The following is a 19,433-nucleotide window of genomic DNA, read 5'->3' on the forward strand; positions in this document are numbered from 1 at the left end:
ATGCGCTGCTCTCTGCTCACTAACATACCATGGCAGCCAGGGCTTCAGTAGCGTGACTCCTGGCTGCCATGGTAACCGATCGGAGCCCCAGCATTACACTGCTGGGGCTCCGATCGGAACTGACACTGCCACCAATGATGGGGGGGAGGAGGGGGACCCTGTGGCCACTGCCACCAATGATTAATACTGGGGGGGGGGTTGCGTTACCAGAGGGGGCAGATCAGAGGCTGGAAGGAGGCAGATCAGAGGCTGGGGGGAGGCAGATCAGAGGCTGGGGGGAGGCAGATCAGAGGCTGGAGGGAGGGGGGGCAGATCAGAGGCTGGAGGGAGGGGGGCAGATCAGAGGCTGGGGGGAGGGGGGAGGCAGATCAGAGGCTGGGGGGAGGCAGATCAGAGGCTGGGGGGAGGGTGGGAGGCAGATCAGAGGCTGGGGCAGGCAGATCAGAGGCTGGGGGCAGGCAGATCAGAGGCTGGGGGCAGGCAGATCAGAGGCTGGGGGGCAGGCAGATCAGAGGCTGGGGGGGAGGCAGATCAGAGGCTGGGGGGGAGGCAGATCAGAGGCTGGGGGAGGAGGCAGATCAGAGGCTGGGGGGGGAGGCAGATCAGAGGCTGGGGGGGGGGGGGAGCCAGATCAGAGGCTGGGGCAAACAGATCAGAGGCTGGGGGCAAGCAGATCAGAGGCTGGGGGGAGGCAGATGGAGAGAGAGTGGTTAATGGAGGCTGCAAGCACCACCTTGGCATGTATAAAGTTATTGGTTTAGAGAGGGGTTAATGAAGGCACCTCCAAGGTGCTTTCATTAACCTCTTCAGACCAATAACTGTATACATGCCTAATGCCAAGGTGCTTCCATTAACCCCTCCAAACCCAATGGGCATGTATAAAGTTATTGGTTTGGAGGGGTTAATGGAAGCACCTTGGCATTAGGCATGTATAAAGTTATTAACCCCTTCAAACCAATAACTTTATACATACCTAATTACGTACGTTTTTTTAAGTAGCTTTTTCTTATTAGATTACTCGATGAATCGAGAAATATAATCGATAGAATACTCGATTACAAAAATATTCGTTTACTGCAGCCCTAGTAGAGACTAAGACGAAGCATCAGAACGGGAGCAACGAGGATGTAAAAAAAAATTATTGGATCATTTATAAAACTGGTGTAAAGTAGAACTGGCTTAGTTGCTCATAGCAACCAGATTCCAACTTTCATTTTCCAAAGGAGCTGTCAAAAATTAAAGTTGGAATCCGATTGGTTGCTATGGGCAACTAAACCAGTTATACTATACACCAGTTTGATAAATGACCCCATAAAAGTTTACCGATCAGACAATTCGTATCCACCCTCAAAAAGCGGACTAAATATGAAAATTACCAAGAAAAAGTGAGTGTAAAAATTAGTAACAATTCGTAATTTATCCTAGAACTAACAAAAAATAGCTGAATACCAGAAAATTCGAAGAAATAAAAAAAAAAAAATAGTAAATTAGTAATACTTTTGTATTTTATTCTGAACATTTTTTTTTCTTCTAATTTTATCAAATAATTTTTCCCTTATCTGTGATTCCACCCCCCAGGTGTCTTCATGCTTGTTGCTGGCGGTATTGTTGCCGGGATCTTCCTGATATTTATTGAGATTGCCTACAAACGACACAAGGATGCTCGGAGGAAGCAGATGCAGCTCGCTTTTGCCGCCGTTAACGTTTGGCGAAAAAACCTGCAGGTATGACAAAACGTTTTAGAGAACTTAACCAACAGGTGCGTTTGCCGTTTCGTTGTCAGAGAGCAGACTCTTCACCATAGTCCACGTCTCGTCCAGTCTACATTAAGCCTTCTCCATCTCACTGTGTATTCTCAGGTGTGACCATTCTTCTATGTCTTGGTTCTCTCGCCATATTTTGCGTGTGGGATGACTGGGTCAGTGTCAGAAGATGGCTGACAATGGAATCTTCTTAACACTGAGCGGGTCATTCTTGTCGTCCATTTCTTCTGTTCTGAAATGGCATTTGTTGACCATTGTGTAAACAAGATACTAAAACTGCAGTGGGTTTTGTTAGTCAGACTGGTTGCTATGGACCTACTGCCAAATAACAACAATATTTTATATGAAGTTGCCAAGCAGCTGTTCCCTAACAACCAGACTGTCTTATATTACGCCCTACATTTTTTTATTGCTCTAATCTTTGACATAAATCAAAAACTTCCCAAACCTTGAGAGGAGGATCTCTTCACCTAAATACATTTAGCAGCCGAACCCCCCCAAAGAACGGCAGGTTTGTCTGACAATCTAATTGGAGCTCCCGACGGATATCGTTGGGGGACAGAAGGTCCAGGCAAAGTGAATATATTTGCCTGATGATCCCTCTGTTCTCCTGGGAGATAAGTTGCCACCAGAGGTGTCTGGCTGAGGCCTTCTCCACTCCCCCCTTCGGCTGAGCTGAACGTGTATGTGTTTCTGAGGGAGCCATTAGAGATGGCTGTTGGCTGAACCATTGTTCAGGCAACAGCTATTGAATGTGTTTGGCCACCTTAAGAGGAACATATCTGTGAACACTGTAAATTCTTACTTCTCCATCTCTGGCCTTTTTGAAGAACTTAGTGAACTAAGCCAGACTGGTTTCTAGGGAGATGTTGTTTGACAACCTTCTACAAAATGATCTTGTTGCTGGGCAGTAGATCCATAGCAACAAGATTGTCAGCTGAAAGTTGGTTTGTTCCCATTCTGCTAATGAATAGGGGGAATGGAAAGAGCTTGGAAAATGTAGGTGGAAACATCTTGACAGAATCTCTTTAGTACCATCCTCACTGTTGCCAAAATTTGAATTGCAAAAATAAAGAAATTTAAAAGGCTATGTATACCTTCAGAGGCAATATTTGTGTATGATTGCATTTTTAAAATTTTTGGATAAAAATCATATTTTCAATTGGCCTTTATTAAAAAATATTGAGCCATTCTGTCACAAAGATTTAACAGTTTTTCTAGCTGTGTGACTGGTACTTTCACATAGTGCCGGTCATCTAATAAACCTTATCTCTAAACTACTAAGAGGTCATAAACACTTATTTAAGCCACATTCTTATCAGTAAGATACAAACTGAGCTCTAATGAGTGTTTATAATGTCAGAGAGCAGTGATAAGGAGCCTGTCAGCTCCCCAAATGACGAAAAGGACAGAAAATCCACAGGCTGCTACTAGAGCATCTCAGCTCTGTACACAAAAAAGAATTCCATATTTTTAGTAAAGATCAATTGAAAAAAAATGTTTTACCTCAAAATAAGTACAATGCAATAATAATAAAACAAATTGCCCCCAAAAGGTGTACATAGCCTTTAAACTCAGCTTGGGAAAGCCTACTTTTGGGTGGAATTTACATAAGCCACTCGAAGTTTGTGGTTTGGTTTTCAAGGTAGTCCTAGCAAAAGCATGTATGCATCCATTCCCGCCGAGAAACCCCATAAATTGGGGCACCCTGATCGCCATCTGTTTTTGCATATTGAATATAGGGTGATAAAATGTTACATCGCAGGGGGACACAATTTCTGAGGGGCTTGGATGGAAGTCATGATTATCAGAGACCCTATTAGATTTACTAAAGGCAACCTTTGGATAATCTTATATCTTATAATATTACATGTATGGCAAAAAGCCCAAAATATTCAATAAAAAAAAATTATTGTTAAAATGCAATACTGCAGTTTTAGTTTTTGTCTTTTGTATCAGCAGGAAATACTATTTATATATGTGTGCGTATACAGGAAGTCATATTCTGTTGAATGTGATGTTGGACTAACCCTTCCCTTTCAGCCGGGGCAACAAAGAAACGTGACCAAGTGAATCCATTTCATTGATGTTATATTGGACTGCACTTTCCTGATGGTCTACAGCATCCACATGGGTTCTTTACTATTTCATACAACTTCATATATTTTCCATACAACCTCCATGTTCCACACTGAAACACAAGCCCCATGGCTATCACATAACCATGTGTCTGAGTCACCAAGATATTGAGGCTCGTCAAACACCAACAGTCCGCGCAGTCCACCAGTACCTCCCCATATGTTGGTGACAAATGGATAACGAACCCATGTCTGTCCTGTAGTATGATACATGATGATTAGTTGCCATGTTGCTGTTAATCTACTGGTAAAAAAAATTTGAAGACAGATGCTGGTTATAAAAAAAAAAAGTTTATATGAATGAATAAACAAAACAGGTTTGTGAAAAAAACATAAAAAAATACTATAAAAAAACTAAAGTGCAGTTGCAATCTACATAATCAAGATGAATTCATATAAATTATTGTGGTGCATGTGCTCTTTCTGTGAGGTCCTGCAGACCTGGGAGACCTAGACAATGATTTAGAGGTGGGAGGGGGTTATAACAACTGGGTAAATATTTAAAAAAAAACATAGTATTGTCTGAGAAAACAATTGGGGGACAGTCATAAAAATGTCAGCTTGCCATACACATTAGATGTATGTTGGCTGGAGCTTCTGATTTCAGCAGGACCAACCAACCATCTCATGTATATGAGGTCCTCCTGACATACGCTGTCGAGGGAGACAAGGATCAGATAGTTGGATTTTAACATGCCTGATCCTTTTGTCCTCAGGGGGGAGCCGCCATCAAAACAAATGGTTCTCTCTAGTTTCCATGCTTTACTAAAGAACGCACCCCTGTGACATCTGGATGGAGGTTCACAACCTGAGGGTCAGGACTCCGTATGTGAAATTCCAGAATTTTTGTAATTTTTTTTTTTTTGTTTTTTAGCCTTTGCTTGTTAGATATAGCATATATTGCTTTCAGAACAGAGTAGGATCCAAGAGAAATGGCATTCAAGTTGATCGAAATCTAGCAAGATAAAAAAAAACTTCCCATTGGATCCTGTATGAAGGAGCCTTGCCCTTAAAATACAGACGAAGAGAAAATTAATTAGTGCCGTAGATCCTTTATAATGTCTTAATCAATCTTGTAAGTTGTACAAGAAACACGAGCTATATTTTTCCAGAAACTTGGGGGTCAGATCATGGTGAAAAATCCAAAAACAGCAAAAACAATATAGATTTATAGGTGTACATGTTATTTTTCAATCCCGATACGGAACGTTTCTCAGATATATATATTTTTTCAATTTTGTTGCACCCCTCCCCCCCAAAAATTTCAGCTTGTTAACTACAGATGGTAAGAGCTTAATTTCTGGTGTCTGGTCTCTCGGGAACTCTCTCCCTTCGTGTTCGTTCGGGGAGAAGTCTGCCAGCCAGGGGCACTAGACTGTCACGAGCACCACAATTTTCACTTGCCAACCTTCTAGAAATCCCCTGCGCCCCGTGTCAACGTAGGGGAAATTTTTTTTTTGTACATGTTACGTGTGCATGTCACTCTGTGGGGACTGTGAAAAAAAATTAATAAAAACAATCTTACAATCTGAGACCTTTCCACAGGTGGGAACTTCAGAAAACAAAAGTCTGTCACGTTACTAGAAGGAAGGCAAGTGGAAAAAATCTATTTGTTTAAGCAAAAATTTGGATTTGGGATAATACATGGAGCAAAATATAGTCATTCCATGCCATCCATCCCGCTTAAACCCCATTTGTGCATGCCTATCGAAAAGGAAAACAACAAATCCCAAAATTTATCCCATTGATGGTGCCTGGGCACCTATGGAATAAATTTTTGTTATACTCAGTGTTGGTATAACAGAACAAGCCTCATCTTTTTCTTTTCTCTCCCACCTTTTATGATTTCACAACATTTTCTTATGCAATGTCAAAAATAGCTAATGCTTCTCTTATTTCATTTGCTATTTTTTTTTTTTTTTTTTAGAAAGTATTATTTTCATTTTTCTTTCTTTTTATTTATTTTTGCTTTTGGACAAAAAACAACAAACAAAAACGCTTTGCGCCAATGCACCATTAAAATTTTTGACTACATTTTTTACAGAAATCTCATACAATGGCTGCTTTCTAATGCCGTCTTCTATCTTTCTTGTGACATTGCCTCCAGCTTAAAGAGCCTAACCTTCTCTAGACACCCACACAGTCCTTATACCCCCTAATAGATGCACTTAGAGTCCACTGCCACTGTCCATGGTCACCGTAACTTAAATTGGCATTTAACTATCGCCCAGTAGAGCATTATGTATGTAATTCAGGAATTTTTTCCCCTAATTAACAAAGCCCATGTTTAAGCAAAGTAGATGTAGATACACAACTCCTTCTTTGACTCCAAGTTCTGTAGAAGACATTGGTGGATCTTACCCAGTACAACTAGTAAACCTTCTACTATATAACTGGTGACCATTTTGTTGACATGTCCTCCTTGACCATGAATCCACCGTAGCTAGGTGACAATAATCCTTAGACCATAGTCCATACAGAGTCTTAAGAGATAGGCCAACCTCTTGTCACCTTGGACTATATTCGGTATAGAGGTAGTTGAAAGAGAGGCACATTAGGTATCTAATTGCTTATACATATTCATTTTAGGATAGAAAAAGTGGTAGAGCAGAACCTGACCCTAAAAAGAAAGCCTCTTTTAGGTCCATCACCTCAACCCTGGCCTCCAGCTTCAAGAGACGTAGGTCCTGCAAAGACACGGTAAGGAAGAAGAATTCAGCTCTCTTTCTCTCTCTCTCTGACTTACTCTCTCGCTCTTACTCTCTCTATCTCTCTCTCTTGCTTGCACTCTCAGAGGAAGAGCTTTGCTTTCTCTTACTTTCTGTCTCTTGCTTGCTCTCTTTTCTATATGGCTCAACCTCTTAATCTTCTCTTCTAATTCTTCGTCTTTGTCTCTGGCTCTCTCTCTCTCTCTGTTTCTTAATTCCTTCTACCATTTCATTGGTTGCCAAATGCCCATCCAGAAGCTGTGCATTGTACATGCAAGTACATTCCAGCCCCATGTTTTTGTCAAGAGTCAGTCATCGAAATCTAAGGAAATTTAAATTTTCTGGGCTCCATCATCAAACATGGAGCCGATCTATAAATTTTTTGTCAGTCTGAAGACACCGCTAATGGCATAATTTTTTTAATTCTTAAAAAAAAACTAAAAAATTTAAGAAAATTCTTTGCGTTTATTGGTGCCGATCTTTTACCGAGACTTTTTGGTGTTTACTTTTATTTTTATGATTTTTTTACGTGTTCCTTCCTGTTCGTTGTTGTAAGCTTTCTGGACACACACTATATTTTTGTTATTTTGGCAAAGTTTCACATCACTAAGGGTCATGTTTGTGTCACAAGTTTGTGTACTCTTTTTGTTTGTGATGACAGCACCTTGCTGAAGAGACCCCCCCCCCCCCCACCCACACACCCCAAAATCGACCCCCCCCTTTAACTCTCAACCCCTTCCAGATGTGTTCCATTAATTCCAAATGCAACAATTTGCTTGATTAAGAAAACTATTTTTATAGGGTAATTAATACCAACACAAAAATACTGTACAAAATCAGAATTGTCAAACTGTATGTTACTGGTTTTTACTGTGTTTTTATAAATGTCAGTTCGTTAGGGTAAATTTGTTTCTAAAACCAATGTTAATTTTTTTTGTGTGGATGTACCATGTGCTAGGTTTGTATACCTTGTATATCGTCACAGTTTAATCAATTTGTATACATCATATACATACACACACTATGACATACTGTCTAAACCTACCTACCATAAAAATCACCTTAGGCAATGGGTAACCAGGCGCTGATGTAGGCTGCACCATTAGAACATAATTTTGCAAAACGTTCCAACATATTCTACAGTTACATCTATTACTGATATCTCACGTTAATTTTTCCCCATCCTCCATTGGATACAATAGACTGTAGACATCGACTGTTGTAATTAATAGGTGGATATTGAGAGAGGGTAGTGGAGGTCTCATCCAACCCTAAAGTTATGTAGATATCTGGTCACCGATGAGTGACTTATTATTACGGGAAGACTTGGGCAAAAAGTTATATATTATACCTAGTACAAGTTCTGCAGGGGCGGGGCATGAGACCAGGATTCTCCCTTTTGTGGTTCTACAGGGGCGGAGCATGAGACCAGGATTCTCCCTTTTGTGGTTCTACAGGGGCGGAGCATGAGACCAGGATTTTCCCTTTTGTGCTCCACTCTTTTAGGCCCGGAACAAGGCTTACAACAGACATCAACTGTCCAGGACTGTTCTTCTAAATCATTCCATTTAATTTGTATGGGGATGTGCTGATTCACCCTGACAGATGATGTTGGAGGACAGAAGGATCAGGCATGTGGGATTTCAGCTTCCAATCATTTGTTCTCAAGAGATAGATAAGCCGCCACCGCCAGAGTTGTCAGTTGTACTATCTCTCTCCATTAAGAATACATGCATGGTTTGCTGAGCCCATGGTGTATTTGGGAGTCAGGAAGAAAAGCTATTGGCTGAGTGGCAGCTATTGACAGGCATATGGGCACATTGACGGGAATCACATCTTTTAAAGGTGGCCATATACATGAGATGTTGAAGGTGTAGAAGCATCAATGGTTTTTCAACCATCAACATAGTTCTATCTAATATGTATGGCCATGTTAATGATTTCTGATGTCCCAGAGAGTTTAGAATATCTAGATAAAAATAACTAACTGACATGTCATGTATATATGGCTTATCTAAAGATATCCAGTTTTAAGGCTAAAGATAAATCAGCGCAGTAAATGAATCTATTATTTTATCTCGTGGTTCAGCGGTTCAAGGATTTTTATCCTCAGATAAGTACAAAGACAACAAACAGTGCATTTGGAAAGTTTTCAGACTCTCACTTTTTCACATTTTGTTATGATTTGGCCTTGTGTTAAAATAAAAAATAAATCCAGTTTTCCACCTTCATTCTGCACCCGATTCCTCATAATGAGAAGGTGATAAAATGTTCAAGTTTCATTTATTTAAACAGAAAAAAATCCTTTACTGAGGACATAAGTATTCAGTCCCCCAGATTGGTGGGGACTGCAGTGATTGTCGACCTTCTGGAAGTTTCTCCCATCTGCACACAGAATCTTTGTAGCTAAGCTAGTGACCATTGGGTTCCTGGCCACCTCTCTTACCAAGGCCCTTCTCCTCTGATTACTTAGTTTGGTGGGGCTGCCAGCTCTAGGAAGAATCCTGGTTGTTGCAAACTTCTTCCATTTAAGAATTATGAAGGCCAGGGATGGACTGAGAACTTAAAAGAGACCCTGAAAAAAAATAAAAAATAAAGTAGCCTAATGTTGTAGGTGGGTCCAAACTGAAAAGAAGTTGGAGCAATGCAAGTAGGAAAGGACAACAGAAGTAGATGAGGCCAGCAATATTGCAGTGCAGCAAAAAATACTGCCACCCCGCTGCAGTATTCAACTGTATCATTGTGCTGAGTACTTGAATTCAGGAGGGCGTCTGATGCTCCTAGCATTAATGAATGTACCTGGTCGGCAGCGTAAGCATCAGCCCACTGGTAAATTTCCCTGTACAGTCTATGGGCAGTTGGGTCCTGATGAAGGCCACTGTGCTCTTGGGAACTTTCAGTGCAGCAGAAATGCTTTCATCCCATTCCCCAGATGTGTACCTCAGGAAGATCATGTTTCTGAGCTCTGCGGGCAGTTCTTTCCGCCTCATGGCTTGATTTTTGCTGTGAGACCTTATATAGACAGTGCTGTGTCTTTCAAATCATGTCCAATCCGCTGAATTTACCACAGGTGACTCCAATCAAGGTGGAGAAACATCTCAAAGATGATCCAGAGAAATGGGAGGCCCCAGAGCTAAATGTCAAGAGTTAGAGCAAAAGGTCTGAATACTTATGTCCAGGCGAAATTTGAGTTTTTCCTATTTAACAAATTTGCTAAAAATTTCTAAAATTCTCTTTTTCACCTTCTTATTATGGGGCATTAAGTGCAGAATGATGGGGGAAACTTGATTTATTTTTTACATTTTAGCACAAGGAGCAACATAACAAAATGTGAGAAAAAAGTGAAAGGGTCTGAAGACTTTCCGAATGCATTGTAAAATGGGTCATATGAACACTGTGCATGTCATGGTTGGACACCCTTGTAACTTGTGATAAAAAAAATATCCCAAGAAGAGATAAGGGTCACTTCTGATGGCCAACTACACATTGAGATCTTCCACCATATTGGAAAAACCTCAGTCCAATCAATATGATCCTTCCTTTGGCTCCAACCTGTGACTGTTTCACTGTGGTGAAACTCTTTGACATAGTATGTTGGGAGTTGTAGAGAACCACCCACAGGTTGGAGACCACTGCCTCATAGCATAGATTATTTATCTTTCACTCTCATTGTGTGCAAGATATATGAGGTTTTGCAGCAATATGTAGGACACCTGAGGAAGGGTAGATCTTTCACTCAACATATGTCCACCATAATGCAGCTCATTACCACATAGAAATGGCAGAGCATTAGGGCCGTTGAGCTTGGTGAGAACCGCATAATCAAGAAACAGGGGGAGGGGCTGTCAGAAAAAGCAGGAGGAGCAAGGCTTGGTCCCACCCTCTGTGCACTTAACTGCTCATTTGCATATTAATTAAAAGCACTTTTCGCTAAGTGAAAGGTATCATTACATTCAGCTGAGCTGGTGACAGACTCCCTTTAATCCTGATTCCATATCTATTACTGCCAGGTCAGTGTCACCTTGTAGTTCTTACACATAGTCAGGCAGAGGCGGCAGCAACACAACCACATACTGAGCGTGTGCTTTGAGGGCCGCAGAGCGTACACGGCACACACCGTGCACAGATCAGACCGGCACACAATGGCGCTTTATCTTCTAACACATTGCAGCTTTTTTCTCGCCTTGCGCTGAGATGGCAGGACAAAGCCTCCCCTGCCGAGGCGGCACAATGAAGGACGGTTGTATTTTTAACCTTCTATTTTAGATAGAAATAAGAAAAGAACTGGAAGGCAGATGCTGAATATCCAAGTCTCCCTGTAACTTCTACCACACAGAGACCTCACAAATAGCCCTAAGTCCATCAAAATTAATAAAATAAAAAGATTAATCAAAGTGCATTCCTCAACATATAGCATTTCAGTTAAATCTGCGTACACACCTCAGGAAAATGCTGCTCTATTCACCTTCAAAGCTGCATTCGACCTTCTTCTGCATCCACACTTGGATGTGACATAATATATAACAGGCCATGTGTATTTCTTGATTGTTTCAATCTATTTAAAATAACATTTAAAAAAATCATCGGAATTAAAAATCTACCGTGTTGACATGGTTACAGACTACAAACAAACCCGGTGTAGTCTGATCTCCTCTTGAAAAGCTCAGACAGTAAATGAGGAGGCAGGTGGAAGGAGGTGACACAAGACTGCAATATCAGACTGCACAGGGTTTGTTTGTAGTCTGTTACTACGGAGAGAAATGCATCTGTAAACGAACTGTAGATATTAATGAATAAGACTATGTGAAAAAGTTACTTTACCTTTTAAGATACATCGGGGCAATGTCGATGGTTGCAGTCACCCTTGTCTAAATGGTCATCTGAGCTTCCATTCTTCATTGTACTGTACAAAAAACAGCAGAATTAGGAATGCTGCTCTGGAGGTAAATGGAGTATAAAAAAACACGGTAAAACACAAGATAACAAGCAGGGGAGCAAAATAAAAAATAGATATCTTATTACTATAAAAGTGTACAATAGACAGGAATCAAAATCTACCTGTCAAATAAGCATCAATGGTAGATTTTAGGAGACCCCTAATACATACCAAGATTTGCCTGGAGCTGCTCAAGAGCAATGGACTTTGACATCCATTAAATAAACCCTTCCAGGAAGATGCACCTTGAAAACACATTTACAGTGGCTCCACTGTACCTTCTAGACTGCCCAATATTTGGGCATATTATCGGGAACGATCGTACCTACGAACGCTCGTTCCCAACAATCTGTCCATCTAAATGTGCCGCAGAAACGGTTCGTGGGTGATCCTGTCATTCGTGCAGGCACATTAATCATCGTGCGGTCTAAACAGCGATCCGCTGACCAGAAACAATGCAGCTATACGAGGACGAGGGGTATCAATAGCGACCGCTTGTCCTCATACTGTGAAGGAGATCACCGCAGGTAAATACAGCGATCACCTCCACTGAACGAGCAGCCGACTGTCGGGAAGGAATTGGCTTTAACATCAGGACGTGTAAAGCCGCCTTTAAGACAGTCTTTGTTCACACTTCAAGGCACAAAGGAAACAGGTCCTCCACGGAAAAGTCATTTCTATTCTGTCAATTGGAAGATTACCCAATAGAGATTCAGAGTGCTATTTACCATCATCAGTTTCTGCCGCCCCAAACAGTGACGCTCATCTCCCTGACATCAGCAGTCAGAGAAGAGTCAGGAGGCCCCAATACACATTAGATGGTAGGAAAACTCACCGAAATCAGAGAGTTTGGTCGACATAGATCTAGTGTGTATAGACATCTTATCTATCACTCTGAGGAACCATCCAACAAGTATGTTAGACATTACACACTTACATCTTATGGAAATGTAGTTATATTCTTGTACATAGGAGCAGTATTATAGTAGTTATAATCTTGTACATAGGAGCAGTATTATAGTAGTTATATTCTTGTACATAGGAGCAGTATTATAGTAGTTATATTCTTGTACATACAGTGGCGGAAATAATTATTTGACCCCTCACTGATTTTGTAAGTTTGTCCAATGACAAAGAAATGAAAAGTCTCAGAACAGTATCATTTCAATGGTAGGTTTATTGTAACAGTGGCAGATAGCACATCAAAAGGAAAATCGAAAAAATAACTTTAAATAAAAGATAGCAACTGATTTGCATTTCATTGAGTGAAATAAGTATTTGAACCCTCTAACAAAAAAAGACTTAATACTTGGTGGAAAAACCCTTGTTTGCAAGCACAGAGGTCAAACGTTTCTTGTAATTGATGACCAAGTTTGCGCACATTTTAGGAGGAATGTTGGTCCACTCCTCTTTGCAGATCATCTCTAAATCCCTAAGGTTTCGAGGCTGTCTCTGTGCAACTCTGAGCTTGAGCTCCCTCCATAGGTTTTCGATTGGATTAAGGTCCGGAGACTGACTAGGCCACTCCATGACCTTAATGTGCTTCTTCTTGAGCCACTCCTTTGTTGCCTTTGCTGTATGTTTTGGGTCATTGTCGTGCTGGAACACCCATCCACGACCCATTTTCAGTTTCCTGGCAGAGGGAAGGAGGTTGTCGCTCAGGATTTCACGATACATGGCTCCGTCCATTTTCCCGTTTATGCGAATAAGTTGTCCTGTGCCCTTAGCAGAAAAACACCCCCAAAGCAAAATGTTTCCACCCCCATGCTTGACGGTGGGGACGGTGTTTTGGGGGTCATAGGCAGCATTTTTCTTCCTCCAAACACAGCGAGTTGAGTTAATGCCAAAGAGCTCTATTTTGGTCTCATCAGACCACAGCACCTTCTCCCAGTCACTCTCTGAATCATTCAGGTGTTCATTGGCAAACTTCAGACGGGCCTGCACATGTGCCTTCCTGAGCAGGGGGACCTTGCGAGCCCTGCAGGATTTTAATCCATTGCGGTGTAATGTGTTTCCAATGGTTTTCTTGGTGACTGTGGTCCCTGCTAATTTGAGGTCATTAACTAACTCCTCCCGTGTAGTTCTAGGATGCTTTTTCACCTTTCTCAGAACCATTGACACCCCACGAGGTGAGATCTTGCGTGGAGCCCCAGAGCGAGGTCGATTGATGGTCATTTTGTGCTCCTTCCATTTTCGAACAATCGCACCAACAGTTGTCACCTTCTCTCCCAGCTTCTTGCTAATGGTTTTGTAGCCCATTCCAGCCTTGTGCAGGTCTACAATTTTGTCTCTGACATCCTTGGACAGCTCTTTGGTCTTTCCCATGTTGGAGAGTTTGGAGTCTGCTTGATTGATTGATTCTGTGGACAGGTGTCTTTTATACAGGTGACTAGTTAAGACAGGTGTCCTTAATGAGGGTGACTAATTGAGTAGAAGTGTCTAACCACTCTGTGGGAGCCAGAACTCTTAATGGTTGGTAGGGGTTCAAATACTTATTTCACTCAATGAAATGCAAATCAGTTGCTATCTTTTATTTAAAGTTATTTTTTCGATTTTCCTTTTGATGTGCTATCTGCCACTGTTACAATAAACCTACCATTGAAATGATACTGTTCTGAGACTTTTCATTTCTTTGTCATTGGACAAACTTACAAAATCAGTGAGGGGTCAAATAATTATTTCCCCCACTGTAGGAGCAGTATTATACTAGTTATATTCCTGTACATAGGAGCAGTATTATAGTAGTTATATTCCTGTACATAGGAGGCAGTATTATAGCAGTTATATTCTTGTACATAGGAGGCAGTATTATAGTAGTTATATTCTTGTACATAGGAGGCAGTATTATAGTAGTTATAGTCTTGTACATTGGAGCAGTATTATAGCAGTTATATTCCTGTACATAGGGGCAGTATTATAGTAGTTATATTCTTGTACATAGGAGGCAGTATTATAGTAGTTATATTCTTGTACATAGGAGGCAGTATTATACTAGTTATATTCCTGTACATAGGAGCAGTATTATAGTAGATATATTCTGGTACATAGGAGCAGTATTATAGTAGTTATATCCTTGTACATAGGAGCAGTATTATAGTAGTTATATTCTTGTACATAGGAGCAGTATTATAGTAGTTATATTCTTGTACATAGGAGCAGTATTATAGTAGTTATATTCCTGTACATAGGAGCAGTATTATAGTAGTTATATTCTTGTACATAGGAGGCAGTATTATAGTAGTTATAGTCTTGTACATAGGAGCAGTATTATAGTAGTTATAATCTTGTACATAGGAGCAGTATTATAGTAGTTATATTCTTGTACATAGGAGCAGTATTATACTAGTTATATTCCTGTACATAGGAGCAGTATTATAGTAGATATATTCTGGTACATAGGAGCAGTATTATAGTAGTTATATCCTTGTACATAGGAGCAGTATTATAGTAGTTATATTCTTCTACATAGGAGCAGTATTATAGTGGTTATATTCTTGTACATAGGAGCAGTATTATAGTAGTTATATTCTGGTACATAGGAGGCAGTATTATAGTAGTTATATTCCTGTACATAGGAGGCAGTATTATAGTAGTTATATTCTTGTACATAGGAGGCAGTATTATAGTAGTTATATTCTTGTACATAGGAGCAGTATTATAGTAGTTATATTCTTGTACATAGGAGCAGTATTATAGTAGTTATATTCCTGTACATAGGAGCAGTATTATAGTAGTTATATTCTTGTACATAGGAGCAGTATTATAGTAGTTATATTCTTGTACATAGGAGGCAGTATTATAGTAGTTATATTCTTGTACATAGGAGGCAGTATTATAGTAGTTATATTCTTGTACATAGGAGCGGTATTATAGTAGTCATATTCTTGTACATAGGAGCAGTATTATAGTAGTTATATTCTTGTACATAGGAGGCAGTATTATAGTAGTTATATTCTTGTACATAGGAGCGGTATTATAGTAGTCATATTCTTGTACATAGCAGTAGTAAATTAGTAGTTATATTTGTGTTATTTTACAGCATTTATAGGCCATAAAGCACCCAATTATCTTATGAAAACATTGTTGTTTTGTTGAGACTACTGAATAATATATTTAAACTTCTTATTTATAAGGACTATTCTCAATGTTCTTGAAGTTTTGAGAAAGCATAATCTGTTTTTAGTATTCAGCTTTGGGATTGGGAGGAGTCGACATTTTAGGCAGTACCAGGGTTGGATACACTCTGTAAGGCTACTTTCCCACTAGCATTTTTTCTGGATCCGACAGGGTTCAGCAAAAACGCTTTTGTTACTGATAATACAATCGTCTGCATTCGTTATGAACAGATCCGGTTGTTTTATCTTTAACAGATCCGTCATAAACTCCATTGAAAGTCAATGGGGGATGGATCCGTTTCCTATTGTGTCAGAGAAAACGGATCCGTCCCCAGGACGGAAAGCAAAATCCATGTTGCGGTTTGCTCTTCAGTATGGGAACGCAACTAAACGGAATGGAATGCATTTTGGAGCATTCCGTTTAATTCAGTTTTGTCCCCATTGACAATAAATGGGGACAAAACTGAAGCATTTTTTTTCCAGTATTGAGCCCCTATGACGGAACTCAATTCCGGAAAACTTAAACGCTACTGTAAAAGTACCCTAATTTCTATGACAACATCCTGCACCCTCCATACATTACTACACCTACATCTTCCAGCTGTAATACAGATCAAATATATGACCGTAAACTCCAATGTGTGTCCTGTATATCGTTATCAGTGTAACAAATGTTCTCAGCAGCCAGTAAGCCACCTGAATATATAACTGGCCCAACATATTGTCATTTTTACAGACATAAAACTCTGCAGAATGAAACAGAAGCTGCAACGGCAGAGTCCAGGCTTGGCCCAGGTTGATCCTCACCTTTCCTTTCTGTATATTTGTATTTTACAGCAATACCATCCAACTGACATCACGGGTCAGCTAAATCTGTCCGATCCCTCTGTTAGCACTGTGGTGTAGTACAAAGAAGAGAGACAGTGACTGTTCTGGCTTGTGGATGGTATATAATGGACCTAAGAGCAACGCAATTCACATTTGCATAACTGGTAAGAACGAGGCCACAACAGGACTCTGGGACTGCATGTTCTCCAAATATCCCACCCCCCTCTGCCCACTACACCTGGCTCGATGGTTGGATTTTACACTTCAAACATTTGCTGGAGAGAAATGAACTCATTCCCCCCCCAACCTAATAAATGAACCCTTCTCTCTGCCCTTTTTCCTAATTATTTTTCTGTACATGAAAAATTGGACAGTTGAACAATATTCAAACATTTTTATTTATTTTTTTATTTCCTTTTTGCTGCTAAATCTGTGTTATTATCGTACTGCTTATCATCATCTGCCTCTTTTTTTATTCCATCAACAACAAAAATGTCTTCAATATGCATGGAATGTGTATTTCTGCACATGTATTATTCGAAATGTGAATGCTTTCTATTATCTTTTAGGTTTTTATTTTGCGTCTTAACATTTTTGGGTTCTCCGGAAGCAGCGCACATCATGTCCATGGGCTGTTTCTGGAATTGCAACTCAGTCCTATTTACTTGAATAGGGGCCTAGCTGCAATGCCAAACGTCACCCATGGATATGGTGGCACTGGTTCTAAAAAAAATTATGAACAATCCCTTCAATAGGGGTTGTACAGGATTAGAAAAACATGGCTGCATTATTCAAAAAAACAGCCCCACACCAGGGTTATGCCTGGTATCGCGGCTCAGGTCCATTGAAGTGAATGGGGATGAGTTGCAATACTATACACAACCTGTGGACAGATGTGGCGCTGGTTTTGGACGAAAGCAGCCATTTTTTTTTGTTTCCTTTAAGTAGTACATTCTTTTTCTTTTGCAAATAAATTTAAATCCAATCTGCAGGCGCCCACGCTGGTGGCAGCCATTTGTATTTATAGGTGTACGGGAAGGCTACCAATTGATTCACTTGTCTCACTCTCTGCATAAAGTATTAGTCCAGACTACAACATGGCGACCTCCATTGATTACCTGTAAACATGAGCTGGAATATTGCCATATTATAACAGAAATTTTTCCATTTCACTTAATATATCTTTTAATACATATTAGAGATGAGCAAATTTTTTAAAAAAAATTGAGTCGGCTGGTTTGCCGAATTTGTTTTGATCCGAATTTATTTGCGGCGAATCGTTATAAAAACTGCTATTTCAGGGCTACAGAGAGCCTGTATAGTGGTGTAGAACACTGTGCCTTGCAGTAACACGCATAGGGAGTCTGCTGTGGTAGTGAAATAACAATGCGAGTCCGTATGACATGCAGATGACAGGCGTCGCTCTTAGAATCACTGCACATTTCACTTATTTGGGCAGTCACGGGGCCAAAACTGACAAAATACCTCAGGTCGATGTTAGCGTCAAGAAGAAGCGCACTCCTTTTACACCGTCGTCAGCTGATTCCACATAGACGTCTCCAGAACCTGTCATATTAAACGCTTATACAAGTAGAGCCCCCCGACAGAGTGGAGAGGGGGTCAGCAGTAAGGTTGGGGTGACGTCACTGATTATTTTGCCCTTCCTCTGATCCGTCAGAACAATAACCCACAAAAAATGGATCCTGTCTGTGGAGCATCCACTTTCACTCGATCAGCATTTGGTCAGTAATTCAACAGTATTGCTAATGCCCAAAAATACAGGAGTGGATCCAAAACAGAAATGACACATGAATGGAATATTTGCATGTCTTCTGTGTTTTGTATCCACTCCTGCTTTTGGCTACCAAATCATAAACCAATTCTGATGGGACCATACAGGCCTTACAGCTGCTACACAGACAGGATCCGTTGTGCGTCTCATTTTTCCTTTCGACAGATCAGAAGAAAAGGTCAAATAAATGATGTCAGCCAGGTCGAAAGGCAAAATAGTGGCCCAGTCATGAAGTGCGGAGGGTGGGAACAGCATGAGAAGTCCACAGAGTGGCCCTATGACATAGTGGGGAGGTGGAAGCAGCATGAGGAGGCCACAGAGTGGCACAATGTCAGTGTGGAGGTGGCGGCAGCATCAAGAGGCCACAGAATGGCACAATGACAGTGTGGAGGTGGCAGCAGCTTCAGGAGACCACAGAGTGGCAAGGTGACATAGTGTGGAGGTGGCAGCAGCATCAGGACACCCCAGAGTAACCCGGTGACATAGTGAGGAGGTGGCAGCAGCATCAGGAGACCACTCATTGACCTGGTGACAGAGTGGGGAGGTGGGTGGCAATACGATTACCAGCTGAAGATAGTGGGTGAAAAAAGGAGCACTTGGCATCAGATGTGTGGCATCAGGCGGGTGGCAGAATCAGAATAGTAGCTGAGGCAGGTAGCCAGAAGAAACCGGTCCCTTTTGTCAAAGTGTTGGTGTGGCACCATGGATGATCTAGTCTGATGCATCAGGCATTGGTGGTTGGAAATCCTGGCTGATCCACGCCTGATTCATGTTGACAAAGGTCAGTCTCTCCACATTTTGGGTGGACAGACGAGTTCTTCTTGGGGTAACTATGGCCCCCGCCGCAGTTTGGCTGCCCAGTAGTCTAGCGGATCTTCAATGTGGGGTGGCAGGGTACTGTCCCAGTATGCCACCACCTGCTGGTTCAGGTCCTGCTCCAGGTCTAGCTGCTGCTGCTGGTGAGTAGTTTATTCACTAGGCGGGTGAAGAAAGCTGCTCATCAGCGACTCTAGACTCAAGTTGCTGCTGATGGAGCTGGAACTGCTCCTACCCCCCCGCCCTGCCACAGCAGCCATGGCAGAGGAACGTGAGCGCAGAGGGCCCCCCGGTCAGATCTGCGAGAGGATGGACAATGGTGCAGATATGCAGCGGC

At 41.2% G+C, this 19,433-nt stretch overlaps 1 protein-coding gene across 4 annotated transcripts in view; it reads left to right on the top strand.

Annotated features, from left to right (window-relative positions):
* LOC122946141 (glutamate receptor ionotropic, NMDA 1) overlaps positions 1 to 16,566 on the top strand; it is an 87,132-nt gene extending 70,566 nt beyond the window's left edge. For 2 of the 4 annotated variants that reach the window (XM_044305525.1, XM_044305526.1), the window contains 3 exons: positions 1,579 to 1,724; positions 6,491 to 6,601; positions 16,498 to 16,566. In XM_044305525.1, coding sequence (XP_044161460.1) covers positions 1,579 to 1,724; positions 6,491 to 6,601; positions 16,498 to 16,566 — 326 coding nt within the window. The remainder of the gene's footprint in view (positions 1 to 1,578; positions 1,725 to 6,490; positions 6,602 to 16,497) is intronic. The other 2 variants (XM_044305527.1, XM_044305528.1) reach the window with 1 other exon arrangement.
* Positions 16,567 to 19,433: the final 2,867 nt, after the last annotated feature.

The sequence above is a fragment of the Bufo gargarizans genome, chromosome 9 (assembly GCF_014858855.1).
Source record: "Bufo gargarizans isolate SCDJY-AF-19 chromosome 9, ASM1485885v1, whole genome shotgun sequence".
NCBI lineage: Eukaryota > Metazoa > Chordata > Amphibia > Anura > Bufonidae > Bufo > Bufo gargarizans.